Source organism: Cibotium barometz, chromosome 7 (assembly GCF_041138505.1).
Source record: "Cibotium barometz isolate CiBa-2024 chromosome 7, ASM4113850v1, whole genome shotgun sequence".
Taxonomy (NCBI): Eukaryota; Viridiplantae; Streptophyta; class Polypodiopsida; order Cyatheales; family Cibotiaceae; genus Cibotium; species Cibotium barometz.
Genome location: NC_141052.1, coordinates 5,159,513 through 5,178,989, shown reverse-complemented (window position 1 = coordinate 5,178,989; position 19,477 = coordinate 5,159,513). Strand labels below are relative to the sequence as shown.

Below are 19,477 nucleotides of genomic sequence, written 5' to 3'. Positions count from 1 at the left end.
TTGGACACTACAGAGAATCTAGTGCAAGAATACTGTTGCTTGAGGTTGCATTTTTGCAGGTAGAAAGTTTGCATGAACATTGGGTTGTTGGGCAGTGCACGTAAGTGCTTCTTGGTTTGCGTGCAACTATTAAAGTGTGGATTTTGATGGCATGGCTCAAAATGCTACAGATGTATTTGGTGTGCTATCCCAGGAGGATAAGCTAGATGGATCAAACTACTCCTTGTGGAGTTTCATGATTTGGAATTTGCCGGTAGCCAAAGGGCTTTGGGGCATTGTGTGTGGTGATGACACACGCCCACTTACCTTGTAGCAAGCAACACCTCTGAGGGGAGCTGCTCAAAGAGCTCTAGGAGTTGAGGTAAGAACATCGTGTTCCTACACAAGAGCAGAGAAGATGGGATTCTAGGGATGCACATGCCATGCCTTTGATAGCTCTTTCTGTCCAAAGGTCTATCATTGTGCATATTCGGTCCTGCAAGACAACAAAGCTTGCATGGGACACTTTGGAAGCAATGTATGAGGCACACAACAACGAGGCAAGAGTTGCTTGCTTGAAGTGTTACATGCACTCAAGTTGACCGTGGTAACACACAACAAAACCTTCTTTAAACGTTTATTTTAATGAGATCTTTAGCATCCATTCACCGAGTAGAGAGAGAGAAGAGAAAGTAGACGAAACAGTATTGGGTTCCAAAAACCCACTGAAGGCCCCCCTTGCTTATATTACTTCGCTGGAGAACTTTTGTACAATGCTTTATAACAAGATCTATGATTGCCCAACGGAAGGAGATGAGAAAGATCGTAGGTCGGCTGAGAATCCACCAATTCAAGGGCATTGTAGAAGACTCTTCTGGGCCACTTATGCAAGTCTAGGATAGCTGTAGGACTGCACATCTGTTGGCTGAATGTTGAAGAGGAGCTTCATGGTTTGCTTGTAGAAGGTGGAGATTGACTTTTGACTTTATGCTTGACTGTTGATTGATTGATGAATGATGATTTTTGCTGAATTCCATGTGCCTGCTTATATATGGACATATGCTGTTGGTTGGTGGGCTACATGGTGTCGGCTTGCAGCCATGGGTTGGCCTTTGGCTAGCCCATAGGCATGCTTATCATGCAACTAAGCCTCTACATGCTTGCTACATGCTTCTGATGCAAGACCAAAGCTATGGTTGACTCTTACATGCACTTATTTGATGGGGTTCTCCAAGTGGGTTAAAAGGAGTGGCTCTAGACTGACCTCTATGGCTCGGAGATCGACCTATGTAGCTTGTGCATGACTGTCCCTGGAATGAGGGCTTACAATTTGGTCACGATGTACGACAGATGTTCCTAAAAAAGGTACTTTTATTGTATAGATGTTGCACTGATGATGATTCTAGTGTGTCATTGTGTACCCGAGTGCAGGGTGCATGTGATATGAAGAGGCAATTGGATACTCTTTCTATGGATGAGGGTGACTTAATGATAGATCACCTCACCAAAGTGAAAGACTTGTAGAAATAGTTGCTGAACAATAATGAAGTTATCCCAGACAAACAGTTGGTCACCAATAATTTGCGTGTTTGGGCTTTCGCACTCTCAATCTCTCTATGAGAGGAGGTGCTAAACCTTCACTTTTGAAGAGTTGGTGGGTTTGCTCTACAAGAATAACAAACAAAAACAAATCTATCAAGCAACCGTAGTGGCGAGCTTTAAGCATAGAGGACACTAGTCCAATAAGGCTTGTCATGGACAGTCCTCTTCAGGAGGTGATATGTTTGAAAAAGGGGATGCCAACAAGCTGGGCAAATGTTTCTGCTGTCATAAACCTAGCCACTACGTAATTGAATATAGAAAGCGAATGACAAAAGAGAAGAAGAAAGATGCAGGTAATGCAATAGTAGCTGACACTTCTAATGACAAAGCAAAGCAGTTTGCTAATGTAGTCCATGAGGAGTGGACATTTTTTTTCACATGCAATAGTGACACACCAAGTGCTACAGAATAGGATATGCCTTTGAAAGTTTGATTGCATGCCAGTAAGGATGCAATTTGGTATTTTGATAGTGGTGCTTTAAGCCATATCGCTTCTTGCAAAGATGTATTCCAGCACACTTGGTTTATGCTTCTGATGGCCGCACTGTATCATGTTCAGGTCAATCTACTTATCCAGTGAAAGAGACATGCAAGGTCAAGGAGGCTACTAAATCAACCATTCTTAATAGTCAATGTTGTTGTAACAAGGCAGTTTTCTCGTCTTTTGTGGTTCCTTCTATGTCTCTTAAAGAGTTGTTTATAAAAGGCACTAAATTTAGAATTTTCTCTTCAGTTGACTCTTGTCTTTTGAAAGCTATTGAGAAGGGCATCTCTAATTTTGTCAATAAGTTAGAAGAGTCTCTTGGAGTTCAAGGCTTTTGTTCTCATTGGAAAGCTACGGTTCTAAAAAAGGTCTCTTTAAAGCTTATGGAATCCCATTAAAGTACGATTTGCTCTAATGGCAACTCTTTATCTTCAAGTGACTTAGTTACTCTCCGTAGTTTCATTGAGATTTTGTAATTTCCTATGTGGACAAATGTTCTAATAATTTTATGTTTGCATGCAAAAAGTTCTATTTAGAATGTCTTTTGAGAGAAGTTAACTCTTTTACTCAAACGTATGAAAGTAGCTCTCTCTCGTCCCAAGAGGTTATTGCAAAACACCAAGATTTTTGTAAATCTTTTGGTTTCAAGGTGAGCAATAAGTTACCTTTTCTTTATGCTATTTGGAATTTTCATAAACATCCCAAATTTATAGCTGCCTCTAGTTCGGTCTCAAAATGGTTAAGTAATTGCTTTAAAGCCATTTTGTCGAGTGTCCATGAGCTTTGGAGAAATTTGCTTAGAAAGAAGGATATACCTATAGATTATAGTTGGATCTTAAAAGATTAAGTGGGAGTGATTCCCGTTGTTAAATTCTTAAACTTTTCTCATAGTCTTAATGAGAAGTCTTCTCCTTTGTGCCTTCAAACTTTTGATTTCACTACTCTTTATACTAAATTGGACTTAAACGACTTGTGTAATCGAATTAAATCTCTAATTTGTCAAGTCTTTCATTACAAACTAGAGCACAATAGATACAAAGCTTTGTTGATTGAAAAATCAGCTCTTCATTTTGATTTTTGTTGGTTGAAAAAGAAAAATCAAGACATGGCCAAGAATAAAAAAAGATATATTAAGATTGTAGACCAAGATGATATTATGTCTGGGTTTGATTTTCTCCTAGATAACCTCTATATAACCCAAGGTGATTCCTTATTCAAACAAACCATTGGTATTCCTATGGGTACTAACTGTGCCGTCTTTCTTGCAAACTTTTATCTTTTTATATATGAATTTGAATTTATGGAATGCCTAGTTTCCGTTGATACGTGCCCTATCTTTCTTCACAAACTTTGTCAAGTGAGACATTTTGTTGATGACCTTTTTGTTTCCAATATTCTTGATTTCCAAGACTTTATGTATTTAAACCCTACCTCTCTAGGTGGAGGAATTTATCCCAAAGAGTTTTGTGAACTTAATTGCATTGCAAATAATGACCATTGTTCTTTTTTGGATCTCAAGATTTCTCAATCTTGTGTTGGTATAGATGTAGATATATATGATAAACGTTTACAACCCGAGTATTCCAACTTAAATATCATAAGAGTGCCTCACTTCACTTTTAACATTTCTAAAATAACTAAATATGGTGTTGTCTCTTCTCAGTTATTCAGATTCTCTCGTATTTGTTCAAATAAGTTTGCTTTTATTACTGAAGTTTTTGCCAACTCATCAATTTGCTTGTGCAAAAGGATTATTGCTTTAAAAAGGTTTTAAGCAAAGTTTGCTGTTTTTTGAATCGAAGTAGATACATCTTTGAGATTTTTGTTTTTTGAATATTTAAGATTATAAGTAATAAGTTTCACAAAAATAGGGAGCTTAAAAGCCCATTTTTTATTTAGATCATTTTATCTCTTAGTTGTTATTTATCTTTGCTTCTAGTCTTACTTGATTTGTTTTTGCTAGTCTAGTTGTAATTGCCTGCCTTCATCATGGTTGAGTCTGTCCTTTATCTCTGGAGAAGTGATAGTAACTCAACTTGTTGGTCTTTGTATTAAAATTGTGTCTTCTTGGTTAGGATATTTTTTTAACTATATGTAAACCTGCACCTACTCTTGGGTGTTGATGACGTGAGTAGGGATGTCGTAGCACCTAGCCCATGCTTTGCATGATGAAGTTGATGATCTTATACTTCATGAGTGGACAATCTTTGAGGTAAAGTTTGCACTTTTTGTTTTAGTGAATTAGTCATTAAAAATTTGTTTAGCTTGTTTGTTTTGTTGTGGTATGTGGACGTGTGTGATTTAGTCATGTATTTGTCTATTTTTAAGTTATTATTATTATTATTATTATTATTATTTCTTTTTGGTTCTCTCTATTAAGCTTTCCTATTTTTGATTGTTTGTTTTTAGTGATTCTCTTCTTTCTTTTAAAATTATTCGTAAGTTCAGATTCATCTGGCCTTGTGACGGTATATATAAGGTCATGCTTGTTGCAGCCCATGGTAAAAATGTATGCATGACAAATGTATTGTATGTTCCAGGGATAAAAAAAACCTGCTTTCTGTCTCAACCATAACCGGTCAAGGTTTGGTGGTTGAATTGGTAGAAAAGAAGCGTTTAGTCCAAGGCCCTTGGAGGGGTTATGCTATAGTCACTTCTGGAACACGATGCAATGGCTTATATAAGCTGGACAAGTGTCCATATGATGCACATATAATGGTTGCCCACACTCCTGCTATGCATGATGCAGAGCTATGGTATGCTTGTTTTGGGCATGTAAACATTGGGAGTTTGGTGCTTTTGCAGAAGCATCAAATGGTTGACAATATGCCACTCCATAGCCAAAACAAAAGGACAGCCCAAAGTGTCCATGAACAAGGTGGGACACTATTTTGAAAGCAACAAAATGAACTCAATGTTACCTGTCGTGTATAAGAGACCTTGAATGCATAGTCACAGGAAACGGGTCCTTGAAAGAGGGAAACGCCGTTTCCCCACTCCACGATACTAGAAACGGTAGAAATGTGCCACTGTTGGTCGCCTCACAAGAAATGGTGGAAATAGTCTGCCTAGCACGCCGTTTTCGCGTGAGCTCCCGCCACATGAAAAAAAACCCAAAGAAGCGAATGTTGTAAGGTACATGACAAAAGCCCCAAAAAAAATAAAATGTGGCGTGTGTTGCCCAGTCCATTGAAAAAACGTACAGTGACCACTACCCAGCATCGAAAAAAATACAAATGATGTACGTGCACTGGATCTGGGAAGAAAAATACTATTGTTGCCCCCAACATGTTGATTTGATTTAGGGAACATTAAAAAAAAGAAACGTTGGCATCCACGAGACAACTAGGTTCTATTAGCACATAAGCCTGTAGTACTTGTTTCTTCTGTACTTGCACACAACTAGTTTTGAGTTTGTAATAACTAGTTTTAGTTCTGTAATTTAATTTTTCAAGTATATGTGCCATTTCCTACCCATTTTTGTTTCCCATCGGTTTTCGTTTTGAGGGGGTGCCGTTCTTGTTCCCGTTTCTTGTTTTTGGTGACTATGCTTGAATGGTGGTGTTGATGTCAGCATAATCACCAAGGATTGTTGGGAGTCTTGGGATAGCCCACCACTTGTAGGCTTGATGTAGATTTCTATCCCTCAATCCAAGATGCTAGTTGTAGATCTGTTACTCAACCCTCCCAACTCGCCTTTGTACTTGCGATCCTGATGGCAAGGCTCCCGAATCATGAGATATCCAGCAGATACTCTAAGCGCCCTTTAAATTGGTGAATATGGGGCTGGTCAATCTGTAGGATGGGTCAACCAGCTCCACAAATTGCTTTTCCTCATGAATTCTTACATGTGGGCATACACTTGGCTGCTCATCTGTTAGCAATCATCTCCTGTCTATACATTACACCAGGGCCTTTGTTGTGGGTGTGCCCATCCAGTTTTGGTGTTCCCCCATTTTTCCTCACTTTCCATGTATTTTGTTTCATTTTTTTTTGGGTGTAGGAGGGCTGTCGGTTGTCACCTTATGTTGGCCGACTGGTGTGTTGCTATCTGACCTGTCCTGCTTACTTGGCCGATTGAGCTACTGTTGGTCGTGAGCACTTTTTGTGCTAGTCGTGAGCATCTGGTTGCTGTCGGCCTGTTTTGGATTGGTCGACCACCGGGTCCATATAAAATGGTGCATGCCCTTCACACTTGCCATTGTATAATTCGTGATTTTCTTGTGTATATATAGCAGAGTTACACAATTTCTCTCTTCCTCTCTCATTTGCGTTTTGCTCTCTAAGGCAATTGTCTTCATTTTTTTGTGCATTCTGACATGGTATCAGAGCCCCAGGTGGCTTGAAGCTTGGAGACAATGGGACCTCGAGGGTTTGTTGATTTGAGGTGCTGATTGGAGATTGCTTGGGTTGTTCGGGACTTGGAGATTGGGTAGAAGGCGGCCATACCTGTTGGATAACCACCTTGCATATTATTTGCAACCTCTTCTTCTTTTTTTTTCACCCACCCTCCCTTCACAAGAGGCCTTGTGAACCCTTGAGATGGCATACATGCTTGAGAGGGCTGAGAAGCACGTGAAGATCCCTACATTCCTCACGTTCTCGATGGACCAACAGTTGGACGAAAACAACTACGGCATATGGAAGATAATGATGGAGTCCGTTTTGGAGTCTTATGACTTGGCTGATTTCATTGTAGTTGGTGTTCCACGGTCGGAGTTGGAAGACGGAGAGTTACCCACTATACAGAAGGAATGGGAGGCTCAGGCACAGTTATGGGATCGTGTCAATGCCCATGTCCATTCCTTCATCTTCCTAAATTGCAAACCACAGGTGATTAATCATATAAAGCATATGACGTTGGCCAAAGAGATTTGGCAGCATTTGGCTTCTCTGTATAACAGGCTATCACCCATGAAGCGGATCTCCTTGGAAGTGCAGATGCGGGTGATGAATCCTGCAAAGTCGTCGACGATGCGGGAGCACATCAACAAGTTGCAGGCTCTTCAACAAGAGGTTCTTCAGGTAGGGAAAGAGATATCTTTAGAGGACATGGCCATCATGTTGTTGTTCCATTTTCCTTCTCAATACTCAGCATTTTACTCCTCTTTGATCACCAGTGGCAGGCCGAGCACCATCACGTGGGAGGAGCTTGTGCCTATGGTCTTGGACCAAGAAGAGCGTTTTACGAACCCTCCACAGGGTTGAGGTCCGAGGTTCTGAGGCCTTGACTGGCCAGTAGTTGAAAGGTCGTAACAACAACAATAAGGGCAAAGAGAAGTCTTCTGAGAAGAAGCCCCATTCAGACCGTGAGAAACTGAAGGCCGAGCGGACCTGAAATGATTGTGGCGAGAAAGGCCACTATTGGAGAAAACGTTCTAAGCGGAATACCGAGAAGAGTGCTGTTTCTTCAGCTTGAGTTGCAAAGACTCTAGCCTTTGTGCACTTGGAGATTTTGGGCACAGATGCTTCATCTTCTTCGAGCGAGGAGGCAGTTGGCTTTATCACGAGGGATACACGGGAGTGGATTCTTGATAGTGGTGCTTCTAGGTACATGACTCCTTCCCGTGAGTTCTTACAGGATCTTAAACGACAATCGGTCGCATTTTCATTGGCGACAATTCCACTATATTGATTTATAGTGAGGGCAGGATGGAGATCATTCTCGATGGCAGAGGGAGGAAGCTCTCGTGTTGTTTACGTCCTTGCACTTGGTTTTCATCTATTGTCAGTGCATGAGGTTTGCAAGATTGGCTTCCAAGTGGAGTTTGAGGAGCATTCTGTTGCTCTATGGCACAGAGAAATAGGCGAGGTTGTATGGAAAGGCGGAGCGGAGAACAGTATCTACAAACTCTCGGCACTCTCCTCTCTGACAGGCACTCAGATCGGTGACTTGTGGCACTTTTGGTTTGGCCAATTGAATGTGGATGCACCGCAACGGACTTTCCAGGACTAGATGGTGGTTAGCTGGCCAGATGTTGGCAGCAGGTAGGGACGCTATAGTTCTTGCATTCGTGGTAAGCAGCACAGGGAATCTTTTTCGAAGCAGGCTTCCAGGCGGGCTTCGAAACCTTTGGAGTTGGTACACATTGACCTGTGTGGACCTATGCGGACCCCATCCTTGGGAGGTTCTGAATGGGAGAATTAATTAGGGTTATTCATGTGGGAGACATACACACAGAGAGAAGAAGGGAGAGAGAGAGACATATGTGGGGATAAGTCAACTCATGGGAATGAGTGTGTGACTCCCCTATCACACATGTATATTGCACTAGTACACATAGTGCACTTAGTACATTAAAAGTACTAAGTGTACTATGTACTATAACTTATGGGCTTGTACACACTATAAGGGTGGGCATAATGCCTTTACCCCAACAACCTCCCACTTAAAGGCAAAGTGCCCTTAAGTAAAGGAAAAGAAAAATCAGCATGTACATGATAATATACAAGGCCATATCAAGGCTGAAACTGGCCTCATCCAATGCCCATCAAGTGTCTGCAATGAGCAAACCGCTCCGGAGGCAAACTTTTTGTCAACAGATGAGTCGGGTTGTCATCCGTATGAATCTTAACAAGCTGAATTTGCTTGTTCTCTATCACCTCTCTGATGAAGTGATACTTCACATCCACATGCTTCGTCTTTGCATGAAAGACAGGGTTCTTTGCCAACTGGATGGCACTCTGACTGTCACAATGCAACAATGGAATATCCCCTGTAGAACCCAAATCAACCACTAACCGAGATAGCCATAATGCCTCCTTGCAAGCCTCTGTGGCTGCAATATACTCGGCCTCTGTAGTAGATAAGGCAGTGCACTTCTGCATCCTGGATATCCATGACACAGCACCTCCTGTGAATGTTAACACATAACCGGTAGTAGACTTCCGGTTATCTGGATGACCGGCATAATCCGATTCCGTGTAACCATGCACTAATGCATCCTGTTTGCCAAAACAAATGCACATATCCTGTGTGCCCTTCAGGTATCTCATGACACCTTTCACTGCTTCCCAATGCTTCTTGCCAGGGTTGGCCATGTATCTAGAAACCACTCCCATTGCAAATGCAATGTCCGGCCTAGTAGCAACCATGGCATACATGAGACTGCCACAAGCTGAAGCATACGGAATCTTGGCCATATTAGCCTTACCACTATCTGGCTGTGGGCTGTCCATAGCACTGAGTTTCACATATGGAGGCAAAGGAGTACTAGTCTTCTTCCCCCCGTCCATATTGAACCTCTGCAAAACTTTGCCAATGTATTCCTTCTGAGACAAATACAACACATGTTGATTTCTGTCCCGAAGTATCCGCACACCCAAAATGTGATTTGCATCACCCAAATCCTTCATATCAAAGGTTTGACGCAGCCTCTTCTTCAAGGCATCTATCTCTTTACGAGATTTCTCGGCAATCAACATATCATCAACATACAAGATGAGGATCAATAGACTGCCATCCAAAGCTTTTTTGGTGTACAAGCAGTGAGTGATCTATGTCACTTCTCCTGAAATTCCGGGATTTCATGAATGTATCAAATTTATGATACCATTCTCTTGGTGCCTGTTTGAGCCCATAAAGACTCTTTTTCAGCTTGCATACAAGCTTCTCCTTTCCATTCATTGCATAACCCTCTGGCTGTTGCATATATATCTCCTCATGGAGATCACCGTGAAGAAAAGCAGTCTTCACATCCATCTGAATCAAGTCCAGATCATCATGTGCAACCAAAGCTAACACAGCTCTAAGTGTGGTCATTTTGACCACTGGAGAGAAGATCTCATCAAAGTCCACACCATATTCTTGCTTGAAGCCCTTAGCCACTAACCTGACTTTGTATCTTGGCTTTGCATCTGGTGCAACTTTGAGCCTGTAAACCCACTTGCATGGCAAAACCTTCTTGCCTGTAGGCAAATGCACCAACTTCCATGTTCCATTTTTGTGCAAGAATCCATCTCTGACTTCATGGCACGCTCCCAAAGAGCCTTGTCTGCCCTCTGTAAAGCCTCCTTATAACATGAGGGCTCCCCACAGTCAGTAAAGCATCAAGTAGTCAACCCCTGGAACAAACCTGTCAGGGGCTCTGGAGGGTCTAGTGGACCTCCGTACCCAATGACCATCATTTGCAGTTGCTGTCCAGCCTGCATATCACCAATTGGTGGCTCCTGTTCCATGCCATAAGGCTGAAATCTCATGCCCGGTATTTCCTCTAACTGTGGTATATCCAAAGGGATATCTTCTGCCATCTCTTTCAGCACCATTTAAGGGCTGGTTTTCTTGCTGTAATGGCTGATTTACAGCCCTTGGTTGTTGTCCATGATGTCCATCATCATCAAAGATGACTCTGCTAGGCTCCTGTTGCCTTGCAGGCTCCTTATACATGCATGTTTCATCAAAAATGACATCATTGCTGCGTATAATCTTTCTATTCACGGGATCCCAAAGTCTATACCCCATTTCACCTCTGTCACCATATCCTAGGAATATGCATTTGTGAGACTTAGGATCAAGTTTGGTGCGCATTTCCCTGCGTATGTGCACGTACGCAACGCAACCAAACACTCCCAAGTGCTTGTATGACGGAGGCTTCCCTGTCCATACTTCCTCTGGCACTTTCCCACCAAGCCTCGTGTTAGGTGACCTGTTTATAAGATGAACAGCTGTCATAACAGCTTCAGCCCAAAAACCATGAGGTAACGCAGCATGTGACACAATAGAACGGACCTTCTCTTGAATGGTCCTGTTCATCCTCTTTGCTGTCCCGTTCTGTGGAGGATCATAAGGAGTAGAGAGCTCCCTTTTGATGCCTTTAGCATCACAAAAGTCCTGAAACTGTTTGGACATATACTCTCCACCATTGTCGGAACGCAAAGCCTTCAGTGTTTTGCCAGTTTGATTCTCAACAAGAGCAACAAACTTCTCAAACACTGAGAATGTATCACTCTTCAAACGAAGAGGATAAACCCACACCTTGCGTGTGGCATCATCAATAAAAGACACAAAATATTTTGCCCCTCCCAAAGAAAGTTGAGGCATCTCACATACATCTGTATGCACAAGCTCTAACTGAGCATCTTTCTGTCCAAGAGCTTTCTTGTGGGGGCATTGGAGTTGCCTGCCATATATACAATGCTCACAAAACGGAGAACTTGAAAACTTTAGAGAAGGCAAGTAACCCAAACGAGACAATTGCTCCATTCCTTTGACACTCATGTGTCCCAACCGGCTATGCCACATAGAGATTTCCGGCAGCTCGGTTGCATTTACATTAGCATGGTGACAAACACCTGCATGCATGAAGTAAAGAGTGTCCACCTTAGAGCCTCTGGTAACAACCAGTAAGCCCTTACTAATCTTCCACTTTCCACGACCAAATGTGGTAACATAATCAGCATCATCAAGCTGTCCAGTAGAAAGCAGGCTCTTCTTGATCTCAGGCACATGCCTGACATCATGGAGCATAAGTTGTGAGCCATCTGAAAACACAAGCCTCACATCACTTCTGCCAAGAATCTTGCATGCATGGTTATCACCCAAATAAACTACTCCTTCATTGCCAGCAGTATACCTGACAAACAAGTCTCTGCAACCTGTGACATGAAAGGAGGCACCTGAATCAATGATCCATGAGTGCATACCATGACCATCTCCTGCAAGAAGTGAATGGGCATCAAGTGAAGACGTGAATAGGACTTCATCCTCACTGTCACCTGCATGTGACACATTGACTTCACTCCACTTTTGCCCTTTGGCTTTACATCTTTGGCTTCTTCTTTGTCTTTGTCTTTGCCTTTTCCCTTTTCCTTTTGATCATTTTTCCATTTGTAGCATTGCTTTTTGATGTGTCCCTTCTTGCCACAATAATGGCATTCCAAGTCCTTTTTGGAGCGGGACTTGCTCCTTCCCCGTTCTTGGCTTTTACCCCTTTGCTAGGATCTCCCACGTGCATTCATTGCATTGGACTTTCCAATAGAGTTGTTTTTCCTGTTCATCTCTTCTTGAAGAAGAGCACCCTCAACATCTGCATATGACAGCATAGCATTCGAATTGCTAGTGGCTGTCCTGAATGTGTCCCAACTCTTTGGCAAAGTGCATAAGAGAAAAGTGGCTTTGAACTCATCGTCCATTGCCAACTTTTGATTAATGACCTGGCTGACAATACCATTAAACTCATTTAGATGGGCTGTCATAGACGCCCCTTCCTTCATCTGAAGACCTATGAGTTTCTTCAACCAATACACTTTGCTTGAGGCACTTTGCTGGGCATACATGTCCTGCAATCTTTTCTACATTCCCCAAGCTGTCTTCTCTTCACGAATGCTGAAAAGTAAAGAGTCTGACACAGACAACATGATAGTAGATCTTGCCAGCTTATCCATATCTTCCCACTCTTCAGCAGTAAGAGAAGCGGGCTTTACACCCCTTTCTTTGATGGGCTTGTGCTGCTTCTTCTGGAGCAACACATTATAGCACTGGGTTTGCCAAATATCATTGTTATGTGAGCCTTCAAGCTTCTTGATGTGAAGCAATGAAGAGCTCTCACCTGTGGTTGCCATAGCAAAATGCAACCTGTCACAGTCAATGCCTGACTCCCTGCAAAATGTGCAAACACTGCACCAAAAGCACACAAAGTGCTCACAGTTGTTCTCCCAAGCTTTATCTCCCACTGCGGAAGCAAGAATGCAACTTTTCTCCCACTGTATGTGATAAAATCACCAAAATCTGGTTGCTGCAGATTTAGGACAGCACCTTAAATGTGCTCTGTTGCCCTTTCAAAGTACTGTACAGCAATACTAAGTGCTCACCAAAGATGTACCAAACTTGTACCGGTAAGTACAGTAGCTGAAATTGAACCTTTTCCTCACTCAAATCAGTGTACAGCCATGCCAAAACTTCCACAAAGCTGTGCCAATTCTGTACCAGCAGGTACAGTAGCAATAAATGCTCTCCTGGCTGTCCAAATGAGTGAAAATCAGACTTTTACAGTCCCGAACACTGCATACAACAGTTCCGAACAGAAATTGGGCAAAAGCCCCTTGACTGCAAGCTGATTTCTGAGGATTCAAGGCATAAAAGTCTCGCTTGCTGCTTTGCCAAGCTCAACAAGCATAAAATCTTGAAAAGCCCCTTGATTTAAGATCAGTTGCTGATCATACATGGTACATTGACGCACATGAAGGCATCCAGAGTCTCTCAATGCTTCCCCCTGGCCACATATACATCCAATACATGAAAGCCCCTTGATTTACAGGCACATTGAGTGCTTGACAGGTATCAACACATTGCCCAAAGCATCAAATGCGAGTGCCTGCATGCAAATCAATCCAATCGGCACAAAAGCCCCTTGATTTGCACTGCAATTTGCTGCAATTTTGCCCGAATGTGCGATTTCTCACATCATGCAGCATGTATGAATGCTTAATTGCACAATTACATCAAAAGCCCCAAATTTTGACATCCAGTTTCTTGCAAATTGATCCTGATTGTGACCAATGTCACCCAATTTTGCCAATTTTGCTAAAAAATTGAGCAATTTGGCACCTGTACCTGCTCAATTGATGATTGTACCTGCTCAATTGCAAATCCCAAAAGAAATTGAAGCAAATATCTCGTAATTTCTGATTGCAGGAAAAGGGGAGGCGTCGAATTTGCTCTGATGAGGTGCTGCTGCAGAAATCTGATGCTGCTGTTCGTGCAGACCTTTGTAGTCGGGCATTGGATGATAGGCGAATGACAGTTCAAGGGATTGTGGGTTATGGGCCCACCACGCTTCCGCTGCAGGTGTTTGTTGCTGTTCGTGTAGGTGTACGTTGCTACGGGTGTACGTTGCTACGCCTTGGGGCCAGGAGTCTGACGCCTTGTGGCCACCAACGCTACACGCGACGTGCGACTCTACACCACGGTGCTGCGAGCGCTGATCGCTTGTTGAGGCGTTTTCGCTATAGACGCTTATTGCTACGAGCGTTGATCGCTTTTCGCTTTAAGCTGCAAGCGCACACACGCGTACACCTGCTTACGTGTCCGCCTTACTACCTGCGACCGGTTCATCGCCTGAGTATGGACACCCGCCACCTTCTCTTTCCGCTCACCTGCCTGCGATTGCTGCGAGCGCTGCTGGCCTGCACTGGAGGTGTGTGAAGCGACCCAAGCACTTGTCCTTGCCGCCCGTCAAGCTTCACTGTTCTATGCTGGCCGAAGATGCTATCAAGGCTGTAAATCGTCGAAGAGAGAGAAGCTTCTTTCTATGAGGAGAAAGTCTTCCGAGCTATCATAAGAAGAGGGAGGGGATCAAGAATGCTCTGATACCAGTTGAATGGGAGAATTAATTAGGGTTATTCATGTGGGAGACATACACACAAAGAGAAGAAGGGGGAGAGAGAGACATATGTGGGGATAAGTCAACTCATGGAAATGAGTGTGTGACTCCCCTATCACACATGTATATTGCACTAGTACACATAGTGCACTTAGTACATTAAAAGTACTAAGTGTACTATGTACTATAACTTATGGGCTTGTACACACTATAAGGGTGGGCATAATGCCTTTACCCCAACAGGTTCTTTGTATTTTATGCTGCTTGATGATGATTGTAGCAGATTCACATGGGTTTATTTCCTTTTCCAGAAGGACCAAGCGTTTGGTTGGTTCAAGGAGTGGCATGTGATGGTGGAGAAAGAGTTTGGTTTGCAGATAAAGACTCTTCGGGTTGACAAAGGAGGAGAGTTTTCTTCCAATGCCTTTGTGCGGAACATGGCATCAAGTGGGAGCCGGCCAATACAGGTTCGCCTTCAGAGAATGGAGTGGTTGAGCGTAAGCACCAGACTGTGGTGGAGATGGCGAGGACGATGTTGGAGCATCGTGATCTTCCTCGTCCACTTTGGGGAGAGGATGTGGCTACGGCTATCCATATCCTCAACCGATCTCCGACGACTTCAGTACCAAAGATGACTCCATTTGAGGCTTATTTTGGCAGGAAACCAAGTGTCTCCCATTTTCGTGTGTTTGGATGTCTATGTTCACATTTCAAAGAAGCAGAGGGGGAAGCTTGACTTGAAGTCCCTGAAGCTTATATTTGTGGGATATAACTCTCTTTCCAAAGGATACAAGTTGTATGACCCGGAGCAGAACGAGGTTGTTATCTACAGAGATGTTGTTTTTGATGAGCATGTTCCAGCTTCCATTGTTGATGAGTCGCCACTTCTTGGAGACCCAGATGAGTTTGATGATGATTCCGAGTCGATTGTTCCAGCTGGACAGCCTCAGTTGGTTGTAGAGGTTGAGCCCACGGCTGGTGATGAGCCCCCCGCGGCAACAAGAGGCTCTGCGTTCTGTTCGAGTACCTAGGTGGTTGTTAGACACCCTTAAGGAGTTGGGTGGGTGTTACGGAGCTTCTCTCCGACAGCGAGGATGACTACGATTCAAACTGTTCTTGCCCTTGCTTCTTCTGAGTGGTGGCCCGTATATCAAATGGATGTGAAATCCGTGTTCCTTAATGGTGACTTGCAGGAGGAGGTGTAGGTTGAGCAACCTCCAGGCTTTGAGGTTCCAGGATCAAAGGGGATGGTTTACAAGTTGCGGAAGGCCTTGTATGGTCTTAAGCAGGCTCCCAGGGCTTGGAATTAGAAGATTGATTCCTTATTTCTACGGACTGGATTTTAGAGATCAGTTGTAGATCTTAACTTGTATCTCTTTCGAGAACACGGTTTGGTCACGTTGATCATCCTTTATTCGGATGACCTCGTTCTCATTGGCGGTCATGTGGAGCACATTGCAATGACGAAGGTTGCCTTGTCAAAGGAGTTTGAGATGACCGACTTAGGCTTACTCCACTTCTTCTTGGGATTGGAGATGTGGCAGACCCAGAGGGGGTTCTCTGTCTCTCGGTAGCGGTATGCCCATGAGTTGCGTGAGGCCTTTGGGATGGAGAATTGCAAGCCTATCATGTCACCTATGGACCCGAACACGAAGCTTATAGTGAATGATCCTTGTGAGCCGGTTGATGCCTATCTTTATCGGAAGTTGGTTGGTTCATTGATTTGGTTGTTGAACACCAGATTGGACTTGAGCTTTCCTATGGGGTTGTTGAGCTCGTTCATGCAGACGCCTTTGAAGTCTCATTGGGATCCAGGATCGCGGATCTTGCGGTATTTGCAGGGTACGAAGGATCTTGGACTCTTCTACGACACTGGAGGGGAAACGAAGGACCGAGTTTGACTCCAAGGTTAGAGTGACTCAGATTTGGGAGGAGATCCATACAGGAGGAGATCTACATCAAGCTACAGTTTTACCCTCGGCTTAGGAGTTGTTTCATGGAGTAGCAAGAGGCAGCTGACTATTGCCTTGTCTACAGAGGCAGAGTACCGGGTTGCTTGTGGTGTTGCTTGGGAGGTTGTGTGGCTGCGGAGGTTGCTTGGCGAGATTGGGTTTCCATAGAAGGAGCCCAAGGTCATCCAGTGCGATAACGAGAGCTGTATCACTATTGCTCGGAACCCGGTCTTCCATGCCCGGACCAAGCACATAGAGATACAATATCACTTTGTTCGTGCGAAGATTTTGGCTGGTGACATCTTGCTTGTTTATCGTTGGAGGGAGGACAATGCGGCGGACCTGTGCACGAAGTCTCTACCTCAGGCTATGCTCCGGCAGCACTCCAGCTCACTGGGGTTGGTTCCACATCTAGGAGCTGAGAGGGGGTGTTAGCAGTCATCTCTTGTCCCTACATTACACTAGGGCCTCTGTTGTGGGTGTGCCCACCCAGTTTTGGTGTTCCCCCATTTTTCCTTACTTTTCCATGTATTTTTCCCATTTTTTCTGGGTGGTGGAGGGCTGTCGGCTGTCACCTTATGCTGGACTGGTGTGTTGCTACCCAACCTGTCTTGGTTACCTGGCCGACTGAGCTACTGCTGGTCGTGAGCACTTTTTGTGCTAGTCGTGAGCATCTGGCTGCTGTTGGCCTGTATTGGGCTGGCCGACCAGCAGCCTGGGGCCATATAAAATGGCCCCTGTGCCCCAAACTTGCCATTGTATGATTCGGGATTTTTGTGTGTATATATTTCAGAGTTACACATCTTCTCTCTCCCTCTCTCATCTGCATTTTGCTCTCTACAGCAGTTGTCTTCATTTCTGCCGTGCATTCTGACACCATCAATGTCCAATGTCTGGCCTAGCCAGTCCACACCTGGGTGGTGCCCATGTTGGGTAATCCTGGCTGCCCAAATCACTGCGAGAACTGGTTGGCCAGATCTGTAGGGGTAGTAGGTGTGTTGCAAGGAATTTGATGAGAACTAGAAAACCCATGCCTTGTTGTAGAGATGTTGATGCTCTTCTTTTGAATTGAGTGGCAATCTTTCGTCTTCCAGGATGGCTAGAGGGAGGCCCTGTAGTGGTCACTCTTGTGAAAAGGTGGCTTCTGAATGGAATCAGGCCATTTTCGGTCCTTGTTACCTTGTGTATATCAAGGTATGAAGATTGGTATTCTTTTGGGTAATAGTTGTTGCATCTGTATATCCGGAGTTGTGGAGGTTGCTCTCACTGCTTCTGACTGGCAGTGCTCTTTGGTTTTGAAGTTTCAAGTGGAGATTGGTTAGCTTTGATTGCCCAACACCTGGCTGATGAGATAGGGACTTAGCCATTAGAAGCTTAGATGATTTTTGGTTTAGAGGAGATGATTTTATCAATTGAACTAGGCAGTTTATCTTTGGCCTCTCACTTGGCATTCTTCTTCACGTTGACCACCTCAAGTCCTCCAGATTTCCTTATTTTGCATTTGTTTATGGAGGACTTTTCTGTAAGTACAGGACATAAAGAGGTGAATGGGGGTGTTGTAGCACGTAAAACTAAATTTTGCATGGTATGAAGATCTCTTCATGGAGCCCAGATCCCTCCTTGTTCTTGTTAAGTTCAAGAAATAAGCTTTAACTTTGCTTTGATTAATGAGTAGTACTGAAGCTGCAATCTACACATTTCTTGGTTTTGTCTGTACAGTTAAGCTTGGAGAAGGTCTTGTTACTGGGATCAAGGTCCCAGACAGTCATTGGGAGACCTTTTATACCAAAGGCTTTTGTTCATGCAGTTGTTGAAGAGCAGGTAACTCATTGGATTAATGTGGGACTGATCTCTTTTGTTTAGGTTTAGAATCGAATGATACTGATATTTCTTTGCAATCATCATTTGCACCTGCAGGTGCTAGATGCCAAAGTTATAATTTTCAAAAAGAAGAGGAGAAAAAACTATCGTAGGACTGCAGGTCATCGGCAGGTATGGGTATCAACCAAACTCTACAATATTAAATTTATCCCATAAATCAAACTGTAAGCTCTTTCCAGACAAACACCTGCTTGTTGTGGAGATCCCTGTCCATGGCTGTGTTGGCCGGGTGGTCAAGATGAGCCTGCCAGTATGTGCAATCATCTTGTCTGGAACGGGCCTTTGTGTTGGCCATTTTCCACTTGAGCTAAAAGCACATTTTTCCAATGGTGATAGGAGTTGACTCGCCTGCGGATTCTCGACATTCGAGGACTTGGGGAGGCTCGGTCTGCAATCGCCTAGGTGGTCATCTCTTTGCATGTGTTGAAGTAGCCTACTATACAAGCTTGTAAGGACATGAATTATCCCAACAAAAGGAGGTGTGAGCTGAAATCTTGGGGTTTGTCAACTCTGATCATGGCCAAAGGGAGCCTTGACATGGAAGTATTTGTTTGCCGATCTTTTCCGAGGAAATATGATCATTGTTGGCATCTGTTTTCTTTCCTAATACATCAAGTTGAATGTGCTATTTTGGCTTCTACAAGTGTGCACGGCTTGCTTTCAACTGCCTGTGATGGCTTGCTTTGTTTATTCAACCTGTTGGGTTGGGACAATGGTTCTTGGCAATGAGGAAAGCAAGGCCGAACTGAATGCCACCCGAGCTCATGTGAGCTGTCCGTAGGTGGCATTGTGGTGCCACTGCATTAAAAGGTATCTTTTCTGAGCCAAAATTCGTTTGAATGGGATCTGCTAGTAGAGTGGTTTTGGAGGGTTGTTTTAAATAATGATTTATCGTATGATTGCTACTTAAAAGGGTGTCTATGTTGTGGTAAGTATGCTTCAAGTTCTTCGGTCTTGCTGTACTGTGAGAGGTAATTTTCCACTTATTCTTGGCAATGAGGAAAGCAAGGCCGAACTGAATGCCACCCGAGCTCATGTGAGCTGTCAGGTGGGGCATCGTGGTGCCACTGCATTAAAAGGTATCTTGTCTGAGCCAAAATGTGTCGGAATGGCATCTGATGGTAGAGTGGTGATAATTCTATTGTATCATTGTTTACCAAAATGGTGTGTATTGCAGTAGTGTATTTCTTCACTTGAGCAAAGCTTGAAGTTTTCAATGCTTTCAAAGCTTGAAGTCAAATATCACTGAACTGGGCTTC

General features: G+C 43.6%; 1 protein-coding gene across 1 annotated transcript in view; it reads left to right on the top strand.

Moving 5' to 3' along the window:
* LOC147636613 (uncharacterized) overlaps positions 1-18,861 on the top strand; it is a 34,121-nt gene extending 15,260 nt beyond the window's left edge. The window contains exons 3-5 of the mRNA XM_086800057.1: positions 18,057-18,158; positions 18,255-18,329; positions 18,555-18,861. Of these exons, the coding sequence (XP_086656183.1) occupies positions 18,057-18,158; positions 18,255-18,329; positions 18,555-18,620 (243 nt within the window). The 3' untranslated portion in view covers positions 18,621-18,861. The remainder of the gene's footprint in view (positions 1-18,056; positions 18,159-18,254; positions 18,330-18,554) is intronic.
* The last annotated feature ends 616 nt before the right edge of the window (positions 18,862-19,477 follow it).